The sequence below is a fragment of the Oncorhynchus masou genome, chromosome 25, assembly GCF_036934945.1.
Source record: "Oncorhynchus masou masou isolate Uvic2021 chromosome 25, UVic_Omas_1.1, whole genome shotgun sequence".
In the NCBI taxonomy this organism is placed as follows: domain Eukaryota; kingdom Metazoa; phylum Chordata; class Actinopteri; order Salmoniformes; family Salmonidae; genus Oncorhynchus; species Oncorhynchus masou.
Window position 1 is genome coordinate 34,132,066 of NC_088236.1, and position 27,908 is coordinate 34,159,973.

General features: G+C 43.4%; 1 protein-coding gene across 1 annotated transcript in view; it reads right to left on the bottom strand.

Moving 5' to 3' along the window:
• Positions 1 to 874: 874 nt before the first annotated feature.
• LOC135514172 (transmembrane protein 132D-like) overlaps positions 875 to 27,908 on the bottom strand; it is a 65,693-nt gene continuing 38,659 nt past the window's right edge. Inside the window, exons 3-8 of the mRNA XM_064937426.1 lie at positions 16,190 to 16,379; positions 13,072 to 13,215; positions 8,547 to 8,752; positions 4,728 to 4,995; positions 4,396 to 4,587; positions 875 to 4,293 (exon numbers count right to left, since the gene is read on the bottom strand). Coding sequence (XP_064793498.1) covers positions 2,911 to 4,293; positions 4,396 to 4,587; positions 4,728 to 4,995; positions 8,547 to 8,752; positions 13,072 to 13,215; positions 16,190 to 16,379 — 2,383 coding nt within the window. The 3' untranslated portion in view covers positions 875 to 2,910. The remainder of the gene's footprint in view (positions 4,294 to 4,395; positions 4,588 to 4,727; positions 4,996 to 8,546; positions 8,753 to 13,071; positions 13,216 to 16,189; positions 16,380 to 27,908) is intronic.

The following is a 27,908-nucleotide window of genomic DNA, read 5'->3' on the forward strand; positions in this document are numbered from 1 at the left end:
ATGTTTGTACCCTGTTTAGTGCTGCTACTATGTTGTGCTGCTGCCATGTTATGTTGCTACCATGCTGTTGTCATGTTGTGTTGCTACCATGCTGTGTTGTCATGTGTTGCTGCCATGCTATGTTGTTGTCTTAGGTCTCTCTTCATGTCGTGTTGTGTTCTCTCTTGTCGTGATGTGTGTTTTGTCCTATATTTGATTTATTTTTATTTTTAATCCCCCGTCCCTGCAGGAGGCCTTTTGGTAGGCCGTCATTGTAAATAAGAATTTGTTCTTAACTGACTTGCCTTGTTAATTTAAAAAATGGTGTGGTGGTGCTTTGCTGGTGACACTGTCAGTAATTTATTTAGAATTCAAGGCACACTTAACCAGCATGGCTACCACAGCATTCTGCAGCGATATGACATCCCATCTGGTTTTCGCTTAGTGGGATTATCATTTGTTTTTCAACAGTACAATGACCCAACACACCTCCAGGCTGTGTAAGTGCTATTTTACCAAGAAGGAGAGTGGAGTGCTGCATCAGATGACCTGGCCTCCACAATCACCCGACCTCAACCCAATTGAGATGGTTTGGGATGAGTTGGACTGATGGGTGAAGGGAAAGTAGCCAGCAAGTTCTCAGTATATGTGGAGACTCCTTCAACTGTTGGAAAAGCATTCCTTATGAAGCTGGTTGAGAGAATGCAGAGTGTGCAAAGCTGTCATCAAGGTGAAGTGTGGCTTCTTTGAAGAATCTCAAATCTAAAATATATTTATTTGTTTAACCCTTTTCGGTTACTGCATGACTCCATGTGTTATTTCATAGTTTTGATGTCTTCACTATTATTCTACAATGTAGAAAATACTAAAAAAATAAATAAGAAAAACCCTTGAATGAGTCCTGGTACTGTATGTTTAATGAAAAATCATATCCGACATTATCAAAAATCAAATCAAACAAATGTACACAATATAAAGACAAACAGTGCATATACAAAAATTCCTTGTTGGGTTGCTTCGCTGTCGGATGAATCTCTCATATCCAACAGAAATGTTTCAGGATATTGAAAAAAGTAATATTGTCCCATTAACAAACGTACAGTTATGAAATGATAGAGGCTGTTTTGAATACATTTTATTGTTCCTAGAGTATTTTCAGAATACATTGAAGGGAGTACTGCTTTCAATACATGTCAAATTGAGTTATGAGGTTTTCATCAGACAGCGATGTTATGTTTGTTTACTGGCGGCCAGCAGGTGATTTTTACTTCCAAAGTACTCCCACGCATTATAGATTGACACTATATATATATACACAAAGGTATGTGGACACCCCTTAAAATTAGTGGATTTGGCTATTTCAGCCACACCCATTGCTGACAAGTGCATAAAATCGAGCACACAGCCATGCAATTAACAATGGCAGTAGAATGGCCTTACTGAAGAGCTCAGTGAATTTCAAAGTGGCACCGTCATAGGATGCCACCTTTCCAACAAGTCAGTTCATCTTTTTTCTGCCCTGCTAGAGTTGCCGTGGTCAACGGTAAGTGCAGTTATTGTGAAGTGGAAACGTCTAGGAGCAGGAATAACTCAGCTGCGAAGTGGTAGGCCACACAAGCTAACAGAATGGGCCCGCCGATTGCTGAAGCGAATAAAAATGGTCTGTCCTCAGTTGAAACACTCACTACCAAGTTCCAAACTGCCTCCGGAAGCAACGTCAGCACACAAACTGTTTGTTGGGATCTTCATGAAATGGGTTTCCATGACCGAGCAGCTGCACACAAGCCTAAGATCACCATGTACAATGCCAAGCTGGAGTGGTGTAAAGCCCGCCGCCATTGGACTCTGGAGTAGTGAAAACACTTTCTCTGGAGTGATGAATCAAGCTTCACCATCTGGCAGTCTGATGGACGAATCTGGGTTTGGCGGATGCCAGGAGAACGCTACCGGTCCCAATGCATAGTGCCAACTATAAAGTTTGATAGAGGTGGTCTGGGGCTGTTTTTCATGATTCGGGCTAGGCCCCTTAGTTCCAATGAAGGTAAATCTTAACACTACAGCATACAATGACATTATAGACAATTCTGTGCTTCTTCCAACTTTGTGGCAACCGTTTGGGGAAGGCCCTTTCCTGTTTCAGCATGATAATGAATTGGAACGCCGACTGCGAGCCATGCGTAATTGCCCAACATCAGTGCCTGACCTCACTAATGTTGTTGTGGCTGAATGGAAGCAAGACCCCACAGCAATGTTCCAACATCAAGTGGAAAGCCTTCCCAGAAGAGTGGAGGTTGTTATAGCAGCAAAAGGGGACCAACTCCATATTGATTCCCATGATTTTAGAATGAGATGTTCGACGAGTGGTCATGTAGTTAATGTGATTGTGTACAAATGTAAGCAAGGTTTGAAATGATTATGCTATAGTCAAATATATCTGTTTCGGCTTCTTGAAGTCAATTTGCATTCTACCAAGAAAAGAATTGGCCGGTGGCTGAATCTAGTTGAAGATCCCTGCTTTAGGGCGTACCATTATGTGAGTGTAAAAGGTAAGATAATTACATTTTTCACATGCAACAAGACCCTCTGTTTTTTTGTTTAGAAAAATGATATTTCAACTGGCCTGAGTCAAACGTTTTATCCTGTCCACCACACAAAGTGCCATTAGTCGGTTGATGAGAAGCATCCTCACACGTATTCACAGTGTTTCCTCTAATATCTAATACAAAAAGTGTCTCTCTCACAAAGCATTTAAGATATTTACATGTAAGACGCCTTGACAGATATTTAAAACTAACCATAAATAATGAATAAGTATAACCACTTGCGGTGATGCTCCTTATGTTGTGTCTGCTTTTATCCATAAATAAAGGCATTGAGGCAATCAAAGCCACATACACACCCACAGTTGGGGTGAAACGGTCCCTTTATGTATTATAAATGGTCCACAGGTTCTGTGATGGGCACTTGGGGTTCAACATAGTTCTCCTCCTTCCCCACCCAGTGGATGCCATGGCCGTTCTCTCTGGGGAGGTGTGGGGAGTGCTCACGGTCCAGAGAGGCAAAGGTGGTGAACTGGACCCTCTTCCTCTTGCTTGTGGGGGAGTGGACGGACTCAGTGCGGTTCATGGGCTTGGCCCCGAGGGAGCCCCCACAGACCAAAGGAGACGAGGGTCTAGAGGAGGCTAGGCAGCTGGGCTGCCTGGGCAGAGAGGCAGTCTTATCAGGCCCAATGTCTATGACTGTTGTGGTGCTGTGGTCGTCTTGCTGGAGGGGAGTGCCAGGCACATTCATCACCAGCTCTGCATCAGTGCCCAGCCACACCCAGTCGTGCCTGTGCCCTGTGGGCTCCTGGCCATGAGAGGAGGGATGTTTGTGCCTGAACTTTACTACGTAAGAGATGCAGTTCACCAAGAAGACCAGGATGGCCAGGCAGAAGACCCCCAGCAGAGCGTACATGCCGATTTCCAAGTCTGAGAGAGGCCGGTTAGACAGCATGTCCTCATTGCCCATGTCCACCTCAACTCGCTCCTGGTCAGGCACCTCTACCTGAGAGGGGAAGTTATTGTAGTTGATCAGGTTACCAAGTGTCTTCACAGTGCTACTGACTGCAACACTACCTATACCTCCAATTAGCCCATTGTCTGTCCCCTCAGCTGTGCCATAGTCACTAGGGCTGCTAACATCACTGTCATTGATGGGGCTGGCAGGACTGTTGATGGTTGCAGCATTTAAGAAACTTCCTGATTCACTCGCCCTCCCCATTCCGCCGTGGCTGCTGCCACTGCTGGACATGCTCCCCGGAGCGGCGTCTGGCTCACTGGATTTGGCGGTTGTGGTGACCTTGCGCATGGCGCTCTCCTCCCGCTCTGAGGCTGAGCTGCTGGGCAGGGGCTGCTGTGGCTGCTGTTGCTTCCTCTCACTGTCCACCTCCTCCCCATCATTCCCATAGTCACTGCTGCTGTCCTTACTACTGCCACTGCCAACCCCACCTCCACTACTACTGCTACTGTTGCTGCTACTATTGCTGGAAAAGCGCCGGCTGTTGACCTGGAACTTGACCTTGAGGCTGCCGCTGCCCACGGCCAGCGAGCTCTTCCGTTTGGACTTCTGGCAAGCCTCACAGATGGCCATCTCCACCCTGACCAGCACACCCTGTCCCTCGCCCTCTGCCACAACTGCAGGCGGGGAGCCCTGCACTGACACCACGCCCTGGTCCAGAGAGGTCAGTGTCACGCGGTAGTAGGCCGGGTCATAAATGTCCAGAGGGGTCAGGGAGCCATCGCTGAACTGGACCCAGGAACTAACCACAGCCTTCTGAGGAGACAAAATAACAAACAATATTTAATATCATTAAACTCAATCTAAAGTATACCTGTGTCTGATCTGATTGTCATTCAAGAAGATCATAAACAGCACCTGTTTGGGGCTCTGCAGCACTTCCTGTATGGTTGCCGTGGCGAGGATGGCCCTGTTGCTTCCTGGGCTGAGCTGCAGGGACAGAGCCAGGCCGGTGACCAGTTGCACCCCCAGCTCTGTGATGGTGACTTTGTCATTCACTACCGTCACGGTCTTCTCTGCCAAGATGGAGTCTGAGAGGGGGGAGAACACCTTCGCAGGCACAAAAAACAGAGTGAATTAAATATCACAATGTAAATATCACGTCATGATAATATCCAATGTTGCCTCTATAGTTAAAGGCCCATTTAAACATACAGTCAGTCAGGCTTCCCACCAGGCCTGATGGTTACCTGGATGGAGGTGGTCCCCATGTCTTGTCCTGACAGCACCCTGCCTGCCTGCAGTCTGGCGATGCGGGGGTCCTCCACCTTGAGGAAATGGCGCACAAGCCTGGTGACGTCCACCTGCCAGTCTGAGCCCAGAAAGTAGACCTGGGGCTCCCGGGGGTCCGACTGCTCGGCTATGAAGTGTGTGATCACACGCACAAGGGCATGCTGGAACTGCAACATGCAGCCTTTACCCTTCTTATCCTCCTCCTCATCACTGTTCCAGCTGAGCCTAGGGAATTAATAGAAACACTCTGAATTAGGCTACAGCACACATCACACCTGTCACAAAACACACACACACGCAAGCATGCACACACACATATCCTGTGCCCTGTCCCTAATCACTGTTTCCCATTTTAATTCTCTCACTCTGTAGATTGGATCACATTGAGTTATTTTAATACATTATGTAATGGTATTAAAACACAAGCCTGATCTCGTTGAGAAATATTATTTGTGTTAAAAACATACACTAATTTTAGAGTTAGGGCTTCCGAATAGCAGCACTGTAGTAACTATTACACTTATTAGTGTAGTGTCAAAAGCCACTACCAGCTAGCCTACTCCAAGTACTGTTTCATTTCAATCATTTTAGTCAATAAGATTCTTGCTACGTAAGCTTAACTTTCTGAACATTCGAGACGTGTAGTCCACTTGTCATTCCAATCTCCTTTGCATTAGCGTAGCCTCTTCTGTACCCTGTTAACTATGTGTCTATCTATCCCTGTTCTCTCCTCTCTGCACAGACCATACAAACGCTCCACACCGCGTGGCCACTTGTCACCCTAATCTGGTGGTCCCAGCGCGCACGACCCACGTGGAGTTCTGGTCTCCGGTAGCCTCTGGAACTGCCGATCTGCGGCCAACAAGGCAGAGTTCATCTCAGCCTATGCCTCCCTCCAGTCCCTCGACTTCCTGGCAACGGAAACATGGATCACGATAACTGCTACTCCTACTGCTCTCTCTTCGCCAACAAGCGTGGCGCATGCCTAATCTGGTCAGCCTCTGGAACTGAGCGGCCAACAAGGCAGAGTTCATCTCAGCCTATGCCCCTCCAGTCCCTCGTTCCTGGCACCGGAAACATGGATCACCACAGATAACACTGCTACTCCTACTGCTCTCTCTTCGTCCGCCCAACACCCCGAGAGCTTCTGGTCATGGTGGCTCCTCATCTCTCCCAAGTGGTCATTCTCTCTCTCTCCCCTTACCCATCTATCTATCGCCTCCTTTGAATTCCATGCTGTCACAGTTACCAGCCCTTTCAAGCTTAACATTCTTATCATTTATCGCCCTCCAGGTTCCCTCGGAGAGTTCATCAATGAGCTTGATGCCTTGATAAGCTCCTTTCCTGAGGACGGCTCACCTCTCACAGTCCTGGGCGACTTTAACCTCCCCACGTCTACCTTTGACTCATTCCTCTCTGCCTCCTTCTTTCCACTCCTCTCCTCTTTTGACCTCACCCTCTCACCTTCCCCCCTACTCACAAGGCAGGCAATACTGCAACTCCCCTCCAAGTCTCCGACCACTACCTTGTATCCTTTTCCCTCTCGCTCTCATCCAACACTTCCCACACTGCCCCTACTCGGATGGTATCGCGCCGTCCCAACCTTCGCTCTCTCTCCCCGATCCTTTCATCTCTTCCCTCTGCTCATACCTTCTCCAACCTTTCTCCTGACTCTGCCTCCTCAACCCTCCTCTCTTCCCTTTCTGCATCCTTTGACTCTCTATGTCCCCTATCCTCCAGGCCGGCTCGGTCCTCCCTCCCGCTCCGTGGCTCGATGACTCATTGCGAGCTCACAGAACAGAGCTCCGGGCAGCCGAGGGAAATGGAGGAAAACTCGCCTCCCTGCGGACCTGGCATCCTTTCACTCCCTCCTCTCTACATTTTCCTCCTCTGTCTCTGCTGCTAAAGCCACTTTCTACCACTCTAAATTCCAAGCATCTGCCTCTAACCCTAGGAAGCTCTTTGCCACCTTCTCCTCCCTCCTGAATCCTCCTCCCCCTCCCCCCTCCTCCCTCTCTGCAGATGACTTCGTCAACCATTTTGAAAAGAAGGTCGACGACATCCGATCCTCGTTTGCTAAGTCAAACGACACCGCTGGTTCTGCTCACACTGCCCTACCCTGTGCTCTGACCTCTTTCTCCCCTCTCTCCCAGATGAAATCTCGCTTCTTGTGACGGCCGGCCGCCCAACAACCTGCCCGTACCTTCTCCCTTACACACTCATCCCTGACCGCTGGCTACGTCCCTTCCGGACATTCTGAAGAAACCTACACTCGATCCCTCCGATGTCAACAACTACAGACCAGTATCCCTTCTTTCTTTTCTCTCCAAAACTCTTGAACGTAACTCTCCCGCTATCTCTCTCAGAATGACCTTCTTGATCCAAATCAGTCAGGTTTCAAGACTAGCCATTCAACTGAGACTGCTCTTCTCTGCATCACGGAGGCGCTCCGCACTGCTAAAGCTAACTCTCTCTCCTCTGCTCTCATCCTTCTAGACCTATCGGCTGCCTTCGATACTGTGAACCATCAGATCCTGCTCTCCACCCTCTCCGAGTTGGGCATCTCCGGCGCGGCCCACGCTTGGATTGCGTCCTACCTGACAGGTCGCTCCTACCAGGTGGCGTGGCGAGAATCTGTCTCCTACCACTGGTGTCCCCCAGGGCTCTGTTCTAGGCCCTCTCCTATTCTCGCTATACACCAAGTCACTTGGCTCTGTCATAACCTCACATGGTCTCTCCTATCATTGCTATGCAGACGACACACAACTAATCTTCTCCTTTCCCCTTCTGATGACCAGGTGGCGAATCATCTCTGCATGTCTGGCAGACATATCAGTGTGGATGACGGATCACCACCTCAAGCTGAACCTCGGCAAGACGGAGCTGCTCTTCCTCCCGGGAAGGACTGCCCGTTCCATGATCTCGCCATCACGGTTGACAACTCCATTGTGTCCTCCTCCCAGAGCGCTAAGAACCTTGGCGTGATCCTGGACAACACCCTGTCGTTCTCAACCAACATCATGGCGGTGGCCCGTTCCTGTAGGTTCATGCTCTACAACATCCGCATTTAGGTCCTAATCCAGGCACTTGTCATCTCCGTCTGGATTACTGCAACTCGCTGCTGGCTGGGCTCCCTGCCTGTGCCATTAAACCCCTACAACTCATCCAGAATCAGCCCGTCTGGTGTTCAACCTTCCCAAGTTCTCTCACGTCACCCCGCTCCTCCGCTCTCTCCACTGGCTTCCAGTTGAAGCTCGCATCCGCTACAAGACCATGGTGCTTGCCTTACGGAGCTGTGAGGGAACGGCACCGCAGTACCTCCAGGCTCTGATCAGGCCCTACACCCAAGCAAGGGCACTATGATCCACCTCTGGCCTGCTCGCCTCCCTACCATTGAGGAAGTACAGTTCCCGCTCAGCCCAGTCAAAACTGTTCGCTGCTCTGGCCCCCCAATGGTGGAACAAACTCCCTCACGACGCCAGGACAGCGGAGTCAATCACCACCTTCCGGAGACACCTGAAACCCCACCTCTTCAAGGAATACCTAGGATAGGATAAGTAATCCTTCTCACCCCCCCCCTTAATGATTTAGATGCACTATTGTAAAGTGGCTGTTCCACTGGATGTCAGAAGGTGAATTCACCAATTTGTAAGTCGCTCTGGATAAGAGCGTCTGCTAAATGACTTAAATGTAAAATGTAAATGGCTTCCTTTTAAGCCACTAGACTTCACTGTGTGCCAGGAATGGGGGTGGCTGGTGGGTGGGCTCTACTGTACCTCTTGCTGGTCATGATGGGCACCCTCCATCCCTTGATTTGGCTGAGCTCTGTGTCAGACACCTCGATCTGGAGGGGCAGCCGTGGGACCCACACATTCATCTCCAGCTGGGCACTCAGGTAGCTGTAGGTGAAGTTCACCATCATCCTCACCTTGCCCTTCATCTCCTTCCCATTCACAAACACATAGTCACACCTGTCTGACACCTGGACATGGGATGAGCACAAATAACAGCAATAGTTAAACATCAGAACAGGCCTTACCAAAACATACATTCCCTGTCATTTATGCTATTTATGGGTGAATATGTTATACTATATATTCAGATTAAGCATGTGACCAGCTTCTAAATTAAACTACTGTATGTACAGATTTGTTCTATTAAACATTAAATATAGCATTTATTTGTAAATCAGTGGTGTGAAAGTGGAACTCAATTGGTCTTAAATTATAGAGATATCTTATATGATGCAAAGTTACACCAATGAAAAGGAGAGGTAATGAAACCAGACATTAAGTTATCCTTAACCGAGGACAAATGGTTCCCAGAGCTTTAATGAACTCAACAAATGGTTCTGCCGTATCTTAGCAGTGCATGCACACTATGGTAATATAGTCAAACAGCTGTAAGAAACTGCTACACTGAACACAAGGCGAAGGCCATAATAAGATATAACATTGAAATTTATGTTAATCCAATAACACACTGTGCTATATTGGACAGAAATCCTTCACAACCTTATCCAAGAACACAATCATTACATTTGAATTTATTATGTATACCTTGGTTAGCAGTTTCTGTCAGCCCATTGAGAAATTTCATGCATTTTTTTAAACCATAGAAAACATACTGCAGGTTCAGCCCGGTTCTATCAAAGTTCCTTGCTTGAAGGAATTTGATCATTTATGGAGCATTGAAATTCCGTTATCATTGGCTCCCTCCCGTAAGTGCTCAGGGGGGTAAAGAAAAATTGCCTTGACTTTGACAGACTCAAGGGAGGAATGCAAATAGAAGAGCTTCCTACTCTACCGCCACGCACTCAGCAGTTAGAAGATGCATCGTCAGAGTAATGTCCTGTTTGTTGTGGGGGATCCTGTGATATCATAGTCAGCAAGTAGCTGACAACAATTACCTTGCACACTAACTAAAACTCTGTTTTGGTTAAAAGACTATCGAATGTCCCACATGGGAAATTGAGTTGGAAGGGGAGTAAAAGTGTGTTGCTGCAGTTTCTCATCCAAGCAAATGTATGAACAATTGTACAACGGGTGGTTCTATTCCTGAATGCTGATTGGTTAAAACCATAATCCAGCAGGTGTCTATTACACAAGTTACCACAGGCTAAATCTATGATGTTAAAATGTCTATTTACTCTGTTCCATTTGACGGAGCAATCCACTGTCTCATCAGCCCAGCCAAGCAATTTATCAACTTGATCTCCACTATAAAAAGCATCGAAACATAATCTCACACTTATTTAAGACTAGCATTTAGTTTTCAACAGTGGAGATTTGCATAAACCTTGCTGTCTGTCTCTCTGACATTAGCAACATTGTTCCAATATTCAAATTCGATATCCAGCTGTCCCATAGTAATGAACGTTTCGGGACGAGACAGACAGCGTTTCTCGGCCAGTCGAAATCATGAATCAATTACCATAATTTTTAAGGATATATACAAAGAAATGTATATTGAAAAAGGGTCAAACAAAACAAAGTGCAGATAGTTTGCAGTCTTTCCATCTTCAGTTTGAAGTGATTGTGTGTTGTTGGCTAGCTCTTCTAAACAACAGTGTCCTGACGAGAGAGCACATTTTCTATGCCAGGCCAAATCGCGCCTCATTAGCTCATTGTTATGGATGTATCCAAATAAATGTCTCTAGAAAACAGCTTAAACAAATGCAAAGGCAGCTACTGTTGTTATTCTGGCTGCACTGTTTGACTTGACTGTAAGTTAGCCATTGTTGGCTAGCTAGCAAGCAAGGGATAGGAACGTTGCCAGCCAGTATGGCAATCGAACATTTAGAACGAATGACTGGTTCACGTTCATAGATACAGAACAAAAAGGCTGAACGACTGGTTTGCGTACATAGATACAGAACAAAAAGACTGAACGACTGGTTTGCGTACATAGATACAGAACAAAAAGACTGAACGACTGGTTTGCGTCCATAGATACAGAACAAAAAGACTGAACGACTGGTTTGCGTCCATAGATACAGAACAAAAAGACTGAACGACTGGTTTGCGTCCATAGATACAGAACAAAAAGAGTGAACGACTGGTTTGCGTCCATAGATACAGAACAAAAAGACTGAACGACTGGTTTGCGTCCATAGATACAGAACAAAAAGACTGAACGACTGGTCGCGTTTCTGGCAACCGAACCGATAGAACAAACGACCAGCCAGCTTAGATTTGTGTCGGGATTATATCTTGTGGAAGGATGAAATAAATTCATCAAAATAACATTTTGTATGAAAATATGTCAATCATTATTTGAATATGTTGGTAACTTCGTTTTGGGCCTAACAACACCCGTGCTGATATATCCTCCAGACACTGTCTTTCCAGGCATTATCACTTAATTGCCCGTGCCAGTATGCACTGATCTTTTTCCAATGAGGTCATGAAGAGTTTTCATCCAGAGACAGTAGACAAGGTCAGACAATCATCCCTAATATAAGAGCCCAGTTACTTTCTTAGGTAAGAGCTCTCTTCCTTCCATCTCCAAGCTACTCCATATTAGTTCAATCTCACTGACAGCCTCAAGCTCTTCCATGTTTACATGGCAACATAACCAAATCATTTTCCAAAGATATTTACTTCAAAAGGTGTTTTGAAGTGCGGATCCAAGTCTCTTGCAAGTCTCCAAAGACATAATCTCAGCATGGAGCACATAATATCACTCAGTGTTCTACCATGAAACCATGTCTGAAATGTACGTTTCATTTGATCTATGCCATTTGTCTTTCATCACTGTGCAGTATCAAGGCAGAGTGAGAAAATCTCTCTTTCAGGTCAACAAGATTCACTTCATTTGCATCTTTCTCTTGACTCACAAACATGTATCAGTAACTGTGCTGACAGAGTGAATAACAACTGCATGGATAAATGATCTCCACCCCCAAAAATCTAAGGTTGCAGTGAGTATACTGTATTCATTACACAAGAAGCTACAAATTGACAGAGAATATACTTTTATTAATACCCATTTTAAAGATAACTGTTTTTTAATATGTGACGTGCCAGATTCTTCTTAATCTCAAGGCATTTCACACAAGTACCCAAGTGTCCATTACTCACAACTGACAAAGCAAATGTTTCTATACCTCTGAAAAGCCTTTTCATCATGGCAGATTTGACTTTGTTTTAGCATTTCAGACCAGAGAAAATAAAATGGAATAAAGCCTTGCCATTTATCATCGGCAGATTTCATACTCTTTTCACATGCGTCATAAGAGCAAAGATATCTGAGTGGAGCTGCTAAACTAAGAAGCTTAGGGAGAATTTTTGCTACTAAAGCTTACTTATACATCTGATCAGCAAACAAACACTATAAGCTTTAAGTCTAAGCTGGGGCCAACTATAAAGGGTCATTCATCTTTTAAATGCATGAATAGTGATTTACATTTTGTTGTCACTATCATAATCCCAATGATCTCATATCTATTCCATTACTTTACAAAACAGACATCACTTATTTCCTGTGGTCATGTACTAATGGATTTCTTCAAATACAAAACAACAGACAAATGGGTGGATAAGCCGTTGTTTATGTTAAACTTATGTTAGTACACAGAGCAAGTTGCATAATTACACTTACATTGACTGAATGTAGATTAATGGCTGTAATAAAGGGATATTGTGCAGCAACAACAACATGCACTGTGAAGTGTTTGTTCTTCCTTTGTTTCCCTGTCATGTCCTGTTGTGTTCATTTCAGTTCAGCAGCTGATGGGCATGATGGAGGACGTCACTGGAGCGTCACTCACTGTTTGTTTTGTGATGTGGAAGAGAGCATGTGCAGAGGTGACTTTGGTACAACTTCTTTGCCTTTAGCAGTCACTCCCCCCTCTTACACCCACACTAAATGGCCCTCCTCCTGTCTCATAGTCTTGGGGCAGCTAGACAGGACACACTCTACCGGCACTCTAACCACAGTCAAAACAGGCTGGTAACCACATGACTAGAAATCCTCTCCTTGGTTGTTGGACATGTTTATTCACACCACAGATCTGCAAAGTATCCTGGCAGTGACACCTGTGTAAAGTAAGGAAGCTTTCGGTAAAAGAAGTGAAGGTGAATGTTAGAATAGCCCCATAATCTCGGTGTTGCTCTGTGTTTAGCAACTGAGTCTGACAGCTTCATATGAACACCTTAGAGAAACACACTCCCCTTATTTCTGTGTTAAAGTTCTAAGTACCTCCATCACTAAGCCATGGTTTTAGCACACATACACCCTTTACCCAAGGATACATTCCAGGGGACAATGTGGCATCAACCGGCAGGCGGCCAGCAGTACCTTCAGGATGTCCTCATCAGTGGAGCTGCAGTTGGTGAAGTCTGAGACGTCAGTGACTGACCCGTCCTCCTCCACAGCCACAGTCCTGACAGGCAACACCACCTTCTTCCCAGTCAGCACCGCCGTGTTCAGGATCTCTGTGTCCTAAAGGGAACACATCATCAGTCTGGAAATAGGTTTAATAATATATCAACCTAATGTAACCACTCATGGTTAAGATATAAACGTGTTGTGGGCAGGGGGAGCAGGGGAGAAATTGTGAGTGGAAACAACATGACCTGAAGTTCTCAATTCCCATCGCTAGTACAAATACATATTTGATTAATTAAACGGTCAAATGAAATGTTATTAGTCACATGCTTCGTAAACAATAGGTGTGGATTAACACTGAAATGCATTTCCCAACAATGCGGCGAGAAGGAAAATAGAGAAATAATAGAAGCAATAATCAATACAGAGTGAGTAATGATAACTTGGCTATATACATGAGGTACAAGTACCGGGTTGATGTGCAGGGGTACGAGGTCATTTAGGTAGATGTGTACAGTACCAGTCAAAAGTTTGGACACACCTACTCATTCAAGGGTTTTTCTTTATTATTACTATTTTCTACATTGTAGAATAATAGTGAGACATCAAAGCTATGACATAACACAGGTGACTACCTCATGATGCTAGTTGAGAGAATGCCAAGAGGCTGCAAAGCTGTCATCCAAGGCAAAGGGTTGCTACTTTGAAGAATCTCAAATATAAAATATATTTTGATTTGTTTAACACGTTTTTGGTTACTACATGATTCCATATGTATTATTTCATAGTTGTGATGTCTTCACTATTATTCTACTATGTAGAAAATAGTACAAATATAAGAAAAACCCTTGAATGAGTAGGTGTGTCCAAACTTTCGACTGATACTGTAAATATATATAATCCTTCTTTTATTGGCAATATAACTGTAGCTCCAACCAATATTTAACAATTTTCAGCAGCTCATAGTGCTGAGTGCTAGATCAGTACAGACCTAATGGCCCTCTTGCCAAACATCTATTATCCTCATGTTTGGCTCTCAGCCTGAGGTCACCATCTAATCCGTGATTGAGATGAAGGAAGTCAAAGTCCTGAAAAAAAATCACAGTACCAGTGCCTTCATATTTCAGTGCCTTTTATCTGTATTATATTTTCAGATACTGTTTATTGTATGATACGACAAGATTTATTGAAAGACAATCAAGATTTTTCCTGTTCACAAACATTAATTTACATGAAGCCATTAAATACATTTATGAACAAAATGGCCAAAAGATGTATCACAAAATAAGATTTTTTGGGGGGAAGATATGGTTTTGAAAAAAGTATTACTACACAGAAATGCTAAATCTCCCATGACAACAAACAATAGTGTTTTAAGAGATCAGCAGGGCCTCTTGATTGCAGTAGCACAAAGGGCTAAGAGCAGATAGAGTATTGTAATAACAACTGCTCATAACATTTCTTATTTAGTTACGGTATAGAGATTATATGATGTATTAATTGCAGAGATCCTATATTACGAGAAAGAAAACAAACACAAAAAACAACAATAGTGAAGCATCGGTCAGAGACTGGCTATCTCCTTGTACATCATTATGACACAGAGGCATCAATGTCATGAGTGCACAGTGAATTAGGTCCCGTTACCAACAATAGATCTCATAGATACAATTGTTGTTGGAGGCCTCGTTCAAGGCAAACATAATTTACAATAGCACATTTCACAGGTGAAAATAATACATGCATATTCAAATCAGGTATAAAATCATTGGCACGCTTGATAAAGATGAGAAGAAAAAAAACAGTATAAAATTATACAAATACTGAGCTTTATTGTTCGTTAAGGCTTCGAGTTCCTCCTTAACCTTATTTAATGGTGAGAAAGTGGAAAATATCCGTACCTTTTTTATGAAACACCATTTTCTACCACCATGCTAGTGGCTAAACGCTAAATACATCAAGGATTAGCATTTAGCCACTCAAGCATGGTGGTGGAAATTGGTCTTCTCGCCTTGTCTTGTCTTTTTTTCTGTCTTCTGTCTTCTCGCTGCAGCTGTACATAGTCCATCGGTATATAGCCCACCCAATTTACCTACCTCATCCCCATACTGTTTTTATTTTATTTACTTTTCTGCTCTTTTGCACACCAGTATCTCTACCTGCACATGTTCATCTGATCTTTTATCACTCCAGTTGACTTGTTTATTGTTTATTGTTTACTCCATGTGTAACTCTGTGTTGTTGTCTGTTCACACTGCTATGCATTATCTTGGCCAGGTCGCAGTTGCAAATGAGAACTCGTTCTCAACTAGCCTACCTGGTTAAATAAAGGTGAAATTTAAATTTAAATGTTTTAAATTAAATAAAGTTAAGGAGGATATCAAAGCCTTTGCAGCCTGAACGGAGCTTATTTTAAGTACGAACTGGTTGCCGGGGCTAACAAGTGTATTATTGGCTGGCCACACCAAGCCCAAACGATAGTTGAGATCCATGAAGCCCACTCGAGCCTGCCCAGGCTAATTGGGAGGGATCTTAGACCATTCCTTCATACAGAATCATACATATCTTTCGTCTGCACTTACGGACTACCCTCTTCAAATGAAACCACAGGTTTTCAATGGGATTTAAGTCCAGAGACTGAGATGGTCAAAGCAAAATGTTTTGCAATGTCCTTTTCAGTCTCCGGACTTTGAAAACCTTGGAAAGGGCAGTCCATAAGCGCAGATGAAGGATATCAAGGATCTGGAAAGATGTATGAAGGAATGGTTTAATATCCCTCCCAACGTGTTCTCCAATCTCATAAAACCTTTTAGAATAAAGTCTCAATAGTGTATTGAGAACAGAGGTGCCAATAATTCGGAATCCTATCTTTTTTAGATTTGTGTTACTTGTTAAACAAAATATATTTCTCTGAGCAATTGTATTAGTATTAAAATAATATAATTTCTTCAATTGTTTTGCACACATTATACCTTACTATTTGAAACATTTATTTTATACAGTCTTTTTTGCAAATCTTTATCAATGGTGCCAATAATTTTTTGGCCTGACTGTAGATGCTAGAGATGAGTTGTCAGTCGGTGCTCACCATGACGAGTGTGGCCAGGCCCACAAAGTCTCTCTGGGTGGTGTAGATCTCCATGGAACCCTCCTTCCCCCCATCCCTGGTGTCTGCGGGCAACTCCAGGCGCCATGTGATGACCTGGCTGTCTGATTGGCTGCTCTGCTCCTCCACCTCAAAGTCCATCTGTAGGACCTCCAGTAGACTGCTGTCCAGCCTGAGAGAAGATAGAAGAAACAGGATCAGACTGGGACTGTCACTGCCAGAGGAACTCATTCAGCGCGTCTTAACTCAAGCTATTATATGTGGTTGTTTCGGTAAGCGGAGATAAACATTATTCATGGCCGGGAAGTAAAAAAAAATTAAAGAAAGGAGAAGAATGGTGCTACCATAAACAGTCAAGGTAGGACAGCAAAGCCTAAAGTAATCAAGATGACACAGCAGTGATCCTGACACAGCAGCCACAGTGTAAACAGAGACAAGAAAAGCAATAAAGAATTGATAGAGGGTGGGAGGATCTGGGTTCCTCAATCAAATATGCCCTGGGACACGAGGAGGCTGTTATCATTAGTGTATGGATAGCATTGTTTACACTCAAGAGAAATAAGGAAATACTCATTTGATTAATGTCTGTTTCATCATGCAATAATAATGATTTAATTCCTTGGTATTTTGCCCTTCATCAAAATAACAACAAAAACGTATCTTCCTTCCAAAGTTGTCAGAAGCATAAAACAAGATTATCCACACAAGGGGGTCATTTAATGTTCTTTCCCACATTCATTTCCTGTAGGGCATGACCAGCGGAGCATGACAAATGAGCATCAGGGATTTGATTGTGTGTGAGACACCAGATTAATGAGATGAACAATCCTCCTCCCCTGAAACCTATTACCTCTAAAAAGACACATGTGCCACTGCAGGCGCCAGGCAGAGGGAGGATGGACGCATGAGCTAAATAGGATAGAAACTCAGCTCATACCTGTAAAGTTCTCTGATAGCCTGATGCTCGCAATGTACACTAGAATGCCTTGAATAGGACTAGGATAGGATCCCCTCTAATCTGATGAATCTGTCCAAAGTCTCTAAAGTGAAACATCTGTAAAGCATTACAGAGAGTGTTAGGCCTGTTTTTAACTGAAAGTATGTTAGATCATCATCATTAACATGGGGATTGACAGTAATGGGTGAGTGCAGTGAATGGGTTTAGACAGCTTTTAACTATGGACTTTGAACACAGAGTCAAGTGAGGTGTCATGAATTCATGAGATCTCATAATATTGCGCAGCTGGAACTTTGTATTGTCAAAGTATAATTTCTATTCCTTTGCAACTCCCTATGAAACACACTACTGAATAGAACCTGCTCCACTCACTCTCAAGGCAGTTCTGTATCCAGCACACCCCCTTCTTCCCCACGTCAAGCCCTTACATTTGTACACAACCAACTGTCAAATCTTTTCAAATGTACCGTACGTGTTGCCTTCAAAGTCGAATGCAAGCACAAAGCACCTTCTAATGAGTTCTCTAAGAGCTTTTAAAAAATTCTACACACCATATGTAAAGACATTAACAAAAATAGATTTACTGTAATTAAATGATCTTAGCAAATTAAACAAAAATAGAGACACAAACAAACTACAACAGTATTTTAATGTGAATACTTTATGTAAATAAGATATTTCTTTATTTCATTTTCAATACATTTGCTACAATTCCTAAAAACATATTTTCACTCTGTCACACCCTGACCATAGTTTGCTTTGTATGTTTCTATGTTTTGTTTGGTCAGGGTGTGATCTGAGTGGGCATTCTATGTTGTGTGTCTAGTTTGTCTGTTTCTGTGTTTGGCCTGATATGGTTCTCAATCAGAGGCAGGTGTTAGTCATTGTCTCTGATTGGGAACCATATTTAGGTAGCCTGTTTGGTGTTGGGTTTTGTGGGTGATTGTCTCATGTGTCAGTATTTGTACCACATGGGACTGTTTTTGGGTTTCACGTTTTTGTAGTTTATTCATGCATAGTTTCTTTATTAAAGAACCATGAATTATAACCATGCTGCATTTTGGTCTGCCTCTCCTTCCCAGGAAGTACCCTGTTACACTGTCACCATGGGGGATTGTATTTAATACATTTTGAATTAGGGCTGTAACACAAAATGTGGAATAAGTCAATAGGTATGAATAATTTCTGAAATCACCCCCCTCCCCAAAAAATTATAACTTGGGTGGCCAAATAAAATCACCTGTGGACCAAATTTTGCCCGTGGCCCGCCAGTTGGGGCACTCTGCCCTAAAGTATACATTAAAATGGATTACATTGAATTGTACACATTACAATAATTGTACCAATTACAGAAAAACGATTAGCATTGTCAAAGTGTTTTCATACATATTGTTAAGAAACCATTAAACTATCTAGTTCATATGGTTGCACTCGCAAAGTCTAGAGGTCTTTGTCCTATTTAACTGCTCTGTAACCTGATTTAACATGTGCAGCTATGGGGGAAATCAGCGTCTGTGCCTAGGTGTTCAATGTACATGTTCCCAGGGAGACAGCAACCTTACATTGGTCCAGGGCCAGCCCTGTCTCTGTTGATCTCTTGGTCGGTCAGTCCAAGCGGATTATTATTTGTTCAGCTGGTGACAAAACATAAATACTGTATGTACAAAAATGAAAAATATCAAAGGCATGCACAAACTAAAAAACAAACAAACTAGCAGCCTGAGGCTGTGGGATGCGATGGATCCCAAATGAATACAACCACAAACATCAAAAAAACTTTTTTACGCAATGTGGCTGAGGCAACAGATCAGAACGTTTAGATTAAAATGTTGATAAACTATTCAGTTATTTCTTCACATAAGGGCAGCAATGCACACATAGTAAGTAGTAGGCTGTAAGCGTGATTGTTTCATTAGCAGAAAACACCATTATCAAAAGTGAAAGCAAATGCAATTATGCATGTAATGCTTCCAATATAAAGGTGCATTTTTACGGTGAAAAGGATCTTCCTAAACTTGAACCTCACGCGCTGCTTATGTATGCCAGTTAGGCTCAACACCCCTTCTAAAGCCGATTCATGTGCTTATTTTTAAGAAGTTATTTGCCCACTTTATTTGTGATACAAACCATATTAAAACATATAGGCCTATGGGCTAGGCTACACGAGGTGTGATACTAACCTTATTAAAACATATAGGCCTATGGGCTAGGCTACATGAGGTGTGATACTAACCTTATTAAAACATATAGGCCTATGGGCTAGGCTACACGAGGTGTGATACTAACCTTATTAAAACATATAGGCCTATGGGCTAGGCTACACGAGGTGTGATACTAACCTTATTAAAACATATAGGCCTATGGGCTAGGCTACTACGAGTGTGATACTAACCTTATTAAAACATATAGGCCTATGGGCTAGGCTACACGAGGTGTGATACTAACCTTATTAAAACATATAGGCCTATGGGCTAGGCTACACGAGGTGTGATACTAACCTTATTAAAACATATAGGCCTATGGGCTAGGCTACATGAGGTGTGATACTAACCTTATTAAAACATATAGGCCTATGGGCTAGGCTACATGAGGTGTGATACTAACCTTATTAAAACATATAGGCCTATGGGCTAGGCTACACGAGGTGTGATACTAACCTTATTAAAACATATAGGCCTATGGGCTAGGCAACATGAGGTGTGATACTAACCTTATTAAAACACCTATATAGGCCTATGGATACTAACCTTATTAAAACATATAGGCCTATGGGCTACACACGAGGTGTGATACTAACCTTATTAAAACATATAGGCCTGGGCTGATGAGGTGTGATACTAACCTTATTAAAACATATAACTATGGGCTAGGCTACATGAGGTGTGATACTAACCTTATTAAAACATATAGGCCTATGGGCTAGGCTACACGAGGTGTGATACTAACCTTATTAAAACATATAGGCCTATGGGCTAGGCTACACGAGGTGTGATACTAGCCTTATTAAAACATATAGGCCTATGGGCTAGGCTACACGAGGTGTGATACTAACCTTATTAAAACATATAGGCCTATGGGCTAGGCTACACGAGGTGTGATACTAACCTTATTAAAACATATAGGCCTATGGGCTAGGCTACATGAGGTGTGCGACTATGATTCGAAAAAGTCGCACAAAAAAAGGCATTGTTTCTTATGACGGGCATCATTCACAAGTGATAATATATAATTCACAAGTGATAGGCTAATATTTTCACCCATCAGACTATTCTTGATTTAATCTTGTCTTTACATAAACTAAATAATATAAGTTTAAAATTTGTTTTGATTTAGACTGGACCATTAACATGCACCTGTATTGAAACATGCGTGTCATTTCTGCACTTAAATAGCGAATGGAGTACGCTTTTCCCGTGGTTTATTTTCCTGCCAGCCAGGTAGGCTGTACTCCTGTTGTAAAGACAAGCAATGTGATTAATATTAGGAAAGTTGAGAAATAAATATAGTAGGCATAGTCTATAGAAAGCTGATCCTTCTCTTTTTAGTAGAGGCCATCACTGTTTTCTCCTGCAATAGCATAGCCTATAGAAATGTAGCACAACATGAGCTCATGGGTTCTCATGAAGTGTTTGATTAGATTTTCAAAAACATTTTCATTGATGTCATAGTGATAAGAGGGACAATAGAGTGCTGAGTACCAGGCAGTTATCAAGTTTGGTAGGCTACTAATGACCATCAGCAGCATCAAAGCTTGGAGATGCCTAATTACAGTGACTAAACGGTCACATGGAATTTGAGTGCCTTCATGACTCATGACCGCAAAATGTGGTGGTAATACCGTCACCGCAACAGCCGTAGCAGGCTCACGGCTTGTAAGCTGGGACACTGACTGACGATCACCTATTTGGCAGCACCTGATGTGCTTATCAACCAGGCTCACCACCTGGACAAGGTTGGAGCTGCCCCCTGGGGGAATGTAGTGTGGAAGCGGTTGTGAGCTGTAGTGTGCTGTCTAAACTACATATTCCTTAACAATATAGATAATAAGAAAACACTCATTTAATTGTTGTCTCGTTCGTCATGCAATAATAATAATGACTTAATTCCTTGGTCTTTTGTCCTTCATCCAAATAACAACAAAAGATGGGATTTTCCTTCCAAAGCCATCGGTAGCATGAAACAAGATTATCCACACCGAGGGTGTCAATTAATGCTCTAACATAAATGTCCTGCTACTCTAAAGTAATCACTTTGTTTGTGCACATGTAAGGTATGACCAGTCGAGCATGGCAATTGAGCATCGGGGATTTGATTGTGTGAGACATCAGATTAATGAGATGAGCAATCTCCCTCCACTGAAACCTATTAACTCTAAACAGACACACGTGCCACTGCAGGCGCAAGGCTAAAGGTGGATGTACGCATGGGCTAAATAGGACAGCTCATAGCAGTACATTTTTCTGATAGCCTGATCCTCTCAATGTACACTAGAATGCCTTGAATAGGACTAGGATAGGATCCCCTCTAATCTGATGAATCTGTCCAAAGTCTCTAAAGTGAAACATCTGTAAAGCGTTACAGAGAGTGTTAGGCCTGTTTTAACTGAAAGTATGTTAGATCATCATCATTAACATGGATTGACAAGAATGGGTAAGTGCAGTGATGGTGTTAAGATAGCTTTTAACTATGGACTTTGAACTCAAGAGTCAAGCAAGCTGTCATGAACTCATGAGATCTCCCTAAACTCATAATATTGCCCAGCTGGAATATTGTGCTGCTGGAACTTCGACAATACAAAGTCTCAATTTTATTCTTTGTCATTGCAACTCCCTGTGAAACACACTACTGAATAGGAACAGGCCCACTTACTTTCAAGTGAGGCAGTCCAGTAGAGATGTTGGATCTTAACTTGATCACTCTTGTCACAGAGAATTTTCCTGTTGCATCAGAAAATTCAAAAGAGTCTCACGAATGAGCAGTTCTCTTTCTCTCAATGCGGGGGCAGTCAAGACATTGGGATCAGGCCTGATATCAAAATAACGTTCTCTCTCACTCTTTCAAACGCTAGGCCTAGATCCTATTACTGCAACATTCAAATGCATAACACGAATCTGAAATACAGCCATATACAGTTGAAGTCTGAAGTTTACATAAACCTTAGCCAAATACAGTGCCTGGCGAAAGTATTCGGCCCCCTTGAACTTTGCGACCTTTTGCCACATTTCAGGCTTCAAACATAAAGATATAAAACGGTATTTTTTTGTGAAGAATCAACAACAAGTGGGACACAATCATGAAGTGGAACGACATTTATTGGATATTTCAAACTTTTTTAACAAATCGAAAACTGAAAAATTGGGCGTGCAAAATTATTCAGCCCCCTTAAGTTAATACTTTGTAGCGCCACCTTTTGCTGCGATTACAGCTGTAAGTCGCTTGAGGTATGTCTCTATCAGTTTTGCACATCGAGAGACTGAAATTTTTTCCCATTCCTCCTTGCAAAACAGCTCGAGCTCAGTGAGGTTGGATGGAGAGCATTTGTGAACAGCAGTTTTCAGTTCTTTCCACAGATTCTCGATTGGATTCAGGTCTGGACTTTGACTTGGCCATTCTAACACCTGGATATGTTTATTTTTGAACCATTCCATTGTAGATTTTGCTTTATGTTTTGGATCATTGTCTTGTTGGAAGACAAATCTCCGTCCAAGTCTCAGGTCTTTTGCAGACTCCATCAGGTTTTCTTCCAGAATGGTCCTGTATTTGTCTCCAATCATCTTCACATCAATTTTAACCATCTTCCCTGTCCCTGCTGAAGAAAAGCAGGCCCAAACCATGATGCTGCCACCACCATGTTTGACAGTGGGGATGGTGTGTTCAGGGTGATGGCCTGTGTTGCTTTTACGCCAAACATAACGTTTTGCATTGTTGCCAAAAAGTTCAATGTTGGTTTCATCTGACCAGAGCACCTTCTTCCACATGTTTGGTGTGTCTCCCAGGTGGCTTGTGGCAAACTTTAAACAACACTTTTTATGGATATCTTTAAGAAATGGCTTTCTTCTTGTCACTCTTCCATAAAGGCCAGATTTGTGCAATATATGACTGATTGTTGTCCTATGGACAGAGTCTCCCACCTCAGCTGTAGATCTCTGCAGTTCATCCAGAGTGATCATGGGCCTCTTGGCTGCATCTCTGATCAGTCTTCTCCTTGTATGAGCTGAAAGTTTAGAGGGATGGCCAGGTCTTGGTAGATTTGCAGTGGTCTGATACTCCTTCCATTTCAATATTATCGCTTGCACAGTGCTCCTTGGGATGTTTAAAGCTTGGGAAATCTTTTTGTATCCAAATCCGGCTTTAAACTTCTTCACAACAGTATCTCGGACCTGCCTGGTGTGTTCCTTGTTCTTTATGATGCTCTCTGCGCTTTTAACGGACCTCTGAGACTATCACAGTGCAGGTGCATTTATACGGAGACTTGATTACACACAGGTGGATTGTATTTATCATCATTAGTCATTTAGGTCAACATTGGATCATTCAGAGATGCTCACTGAACTTCTGGAGAGAGTTTGCTGCACTGAAAGTTAAGGGGCTGAATAATTTTGCACGCCCAGTTTTTCAGTTTTTGATTTGTTAAAAAAGTTTGAAATATTCAATAAATGCCGTTCCACTTCATGATTGTGTCCCACTTGTTGTTGATTCTTCACAAAAAAATACAGTTTTATATCTTTATGTTTGAAGCCTGAAATGTGGCAAAAGGTCGCAAAGTTCAAGGGGGCCGAATACTTTCGCAAGGTATATAACCCCCTCTGTCAATACATGTTAGAATCATCTTTGGCTGCAATTACAGATGTGAGTCATTCTGGGTAAGTCTTTAAGATCTTTGCCCACCTGGATTGTACAATATTTGCATTATTATTATTTTAATTCTTCAAGCTCTGTCAAGTTGTTTATCATTACTAGACAGCCATTTTCAAGTTTTGCCAAATTAAGTAAAACTGTAACTAGGCCACTCAGGAACATTCGATGTCATCTTGGTAAGCAAATGAGTGTACTGCACATTAGGTGACATCAATAAGGGATCATATCTTTCACCTGGATTAATCCGGTTATTCTACATCATGGAAAGAGCAAGTGTTCCTAATGTTATGTTCACTCAGTGTATATTTGGCCTTGTGTTTTATGTTATTGTTTTTCTGAAAGGTGAATTTAAATCATACCAATAGTATTTGATACATGCGCCAAATACAACTGGTGTAGAGTTTACCGTAAAATGCTTTCTTATGAGCCCTTCCCAACAACTGTCACTTGTCTCCTTGTTCTGGCAGTGCTCGGCGTTCGACGTCACCGGTCTTCTAGCCATCATTGATCCATTTTTCATTTTCCATTGGTTTTGTCTTGTCTTGTCTTCCCACACACCTGTTTTCAATCCCATGCATTACCTGTTGGGTATTTAACCCTCTGTTTCCCCTCATGTCTTTGTCAGAGATTGTTTATTGCCAGTGTAGTGTTTGTTGTATAGGTGCGCGACGGGTCTTCGTACCCCTATTTGTTTATATTCCTTTTTTCTATTTGGTGTTATGGAGCATGTTACTTGGACATTATTAAAAGACTCCATTTTACACTCCGTTTGACTCTCCTACGCCTGACTTCCCTGCCACCTATACACATATGTCTGACAACAACAGAGTTTAAAGGAGGAATAAAATAAAATGGAGGACACTAACAAACTTTTTAATGCTGCAAGAGCTGTGTTTATTTTTGCTTTATTCCCGGACAATGTGGACCACCCAGACAATCAATGCTTGCTTGCAGAGGACTACAGGAGCTAATTGACTACTCTTAGCAAACAAGTAGTGAACTTACACAAGCTACTGGGGAATCCATGCCCGCCTACTTTTTCTTCCTCTTCAACCGCTGTAGCCGGACAGCGCTCTGGCCTGGTAGAAGTATTCAGCCATGTTGGCTCTCCACAGCCGACTGGCCGGTACTCTGCAGGGATCCCTTCCCGAAGGTGTTACCCCCTTCCCTGGAGAATGGAGTTAGTAGGATGCTCCTGGATGACTTGGTGGATGTTCTTGATCTCGACCTAACCAACCAGCCAAGGAGATATGTCACTCGCCATGGAAGTCAAAAAGAGCAACCTCTGGCAACGGGCGCCTCCTTGGCGAAGGTAAGACAAGACTCAGACTAGAAACAACTTTGTCGCCCTGGATCCAGAAGTTCCGGCGACTTCTTCCCTGGATGTACCTGCACTGTCGTCTTCTGTTCCCTCTCCCTCTCTGATGGTTCCTACCTTGGGTTCAGATCCTCAAAGCTCCCCCTCATTGGACCATGAGGCTATCTAAGACTCTGGCCCATCCATCATCCATGATGGATACTGCAGCTAGCTTGGATCCATTGAGCCCCACTGCCTTTCGGTCCTTGAGGGGTTTGCAGAAACATATCAAGGATGATCAGTGGAAACAGGATGCACCTGAGCTCAATTTTGAGTCTCATAGCAAAGGGTCTGAATACTTAGGTAAATTAGGTTTTCTGTTTTTGCAAAAACTTATGGGGTATTATGGGGTATTATGTGTAGATTTTTTTACATCCATTTTTAGAAGACTGTAACGTAACAAAATGTAGAAAAAGTCAAGCATTCTGAATACTTTCCGAAGGCACTGTATGTGATATTAACAGAACGGTATATTTTCTGGGTGACCTTAATATTGACTGGCTTTCATCAAGCTGCCCACTCAAGAAAAAGCTTGAAACTGTAACCAGTGCCTGCAACCTGGGTCAGGTTATCAGTCAACCTAGCAGGGTATTTACAAACTGCACATGAATGAAATCATCAACATGGATTGATCACATCTTTACTAATGCTGCAAAAATATTATTTATTATTTGTCACGCCCTGGTCTTAGAATTTTGTGTTTTCTTTATTATTTTGGTCAGGCCAGGGTGTGACATGGGTTATTTATGTGGTGTGTTTTGTCTTGCGGTTTTATGTAGGTCACGGGATTGTGGTTAGTGGGGTTGTCTCAAATAGTCTATGGCTGCCTGGAGTGGTTCTCAATCACAGGCAGGTGTTTATCGTTGTCTCTGATTGGGAACCATATTTAGGCAGCCATATTCTTTGAGTGTTTCATGGGTGATTGTTCCTGTCTCTGTGTTTGTTTGCACCAGATAGGCTGTTTAGGTTTTCATGTTACGTTTATCGTTTTGTATTGTTCGTGTTTATCTTTTATTAAACATGTATCGAAATAACCACGCTGCATTTTGGTCCGCCTCTCCTTCGACACAAGAAAACCTTAACAGAATCACCCACCACAACAGGACCAAGCGGCATGGTGACAGGCAGCGGCGGCAGGAGCAGCATAATCCAGTTTTCTGGACATGGGAGGAGATATTGGATGGTAAAGGACCCTGGGCTCAGCCTGGAGAATATTGCCACCCCAAAGAAGAGCTGGAGGCGGCGAGGAGCTGGTATGAGGAGGCAGCACGGCGACGCGGATGGAAGCCCGAGAGTCAGCCCCAAAAATTTCTTGTGGGGGGGCACACAGGGAGTATGGCGAAGCCAGGTAGGAGACCTGCGCCAACTTCCTGTCCTTACTGGGGGGCTAGAGAGACCGGGCAGGCACCATGTTATGCTGTGATGCGCACGGTGTCTCCAGTGCGGGTGCATAGCCCGGTGCGGTACATACCAGCTCCTCGTATCGGCCGGGCTAGAGTAAGCATCGAGCCAAGTGTCATGAAGCCGGCTCTACACATCTGGTCTCCAGTGCGTCTCCTTGGGCTGGCTTACATGACACCAGCCTTGCGCACGGTGTCCCCGGTTCGCCTGCATAGTCCAGTGCGGGCTATTCCACCTCGCCGCACTGGCAGGGCGACCGGGAGCATTCAACCAGGTAAGGTTGGGCAGGCTCGCTGCTCAAGAGCTCCAGTGCGCATGTCCGGTCTATCCAGTACCACCTCCACGCACCAGCTCTCCGGTGGCAGCTCCCCGCACCAGTCTTCATGTGCGTGTCCTCGGCCCAGTACCACCAGTGCCAGCACCACGCACCAGGCCTATAGTGCGCTTCGTCTGTCCAGTGCTGCCAGAGCCTTCCTCCTCTCCAGCGCTGCCGGAGTCTCCCGCCTGTTCAGCGCTGCCAGAGCCTTCCTCCTCTCGAGCGCTGCCGGAGTCTTCCGCCTGTCCAGCTCAGTCATAGCAGTTTTTCCTCCCCAATTTCATCATATCCAATTGGTAGTTACAGTCTTGTCCCATCGCTGCAACTCCCGTATGGACTCGGGAGACGGGAATGTTGAGAGACATGTGTCCTCCGAAACACGACCCTGTCAAGTAGAGGTCGACCGATTAATCAGAATGGCCAATTAATTAGGGCCGATTTCAAGTTTTCATAACAATCGGAAATTGGTATTTTGGGTGCCGATTTTGCCAATTTTTAAATTTTTATTTTTTTACACCTTTATTTAATCTTTATTTAACTAGGCAAGTCAGTTAAGAACACATTCTTATTTTCAATGACTACCTAGGAACGAGGCAGAACGACAGATTTTTACCTTGTCAGCTTGGGGGATCCAATCTTGCAACGTTACAGTTAACTAGTCCAACGCTCTAACCACCTGCCTCACGAGGAGCCCGCCTGTTACGCGAATGCAGTAAGCCAAGGTAAGTTGCTAGCTAGCATTAAACTTATCTTATAAAAACAATCAACGACTGTCGTTGCACCAATGTGTACTTAACCATAAACATCAATG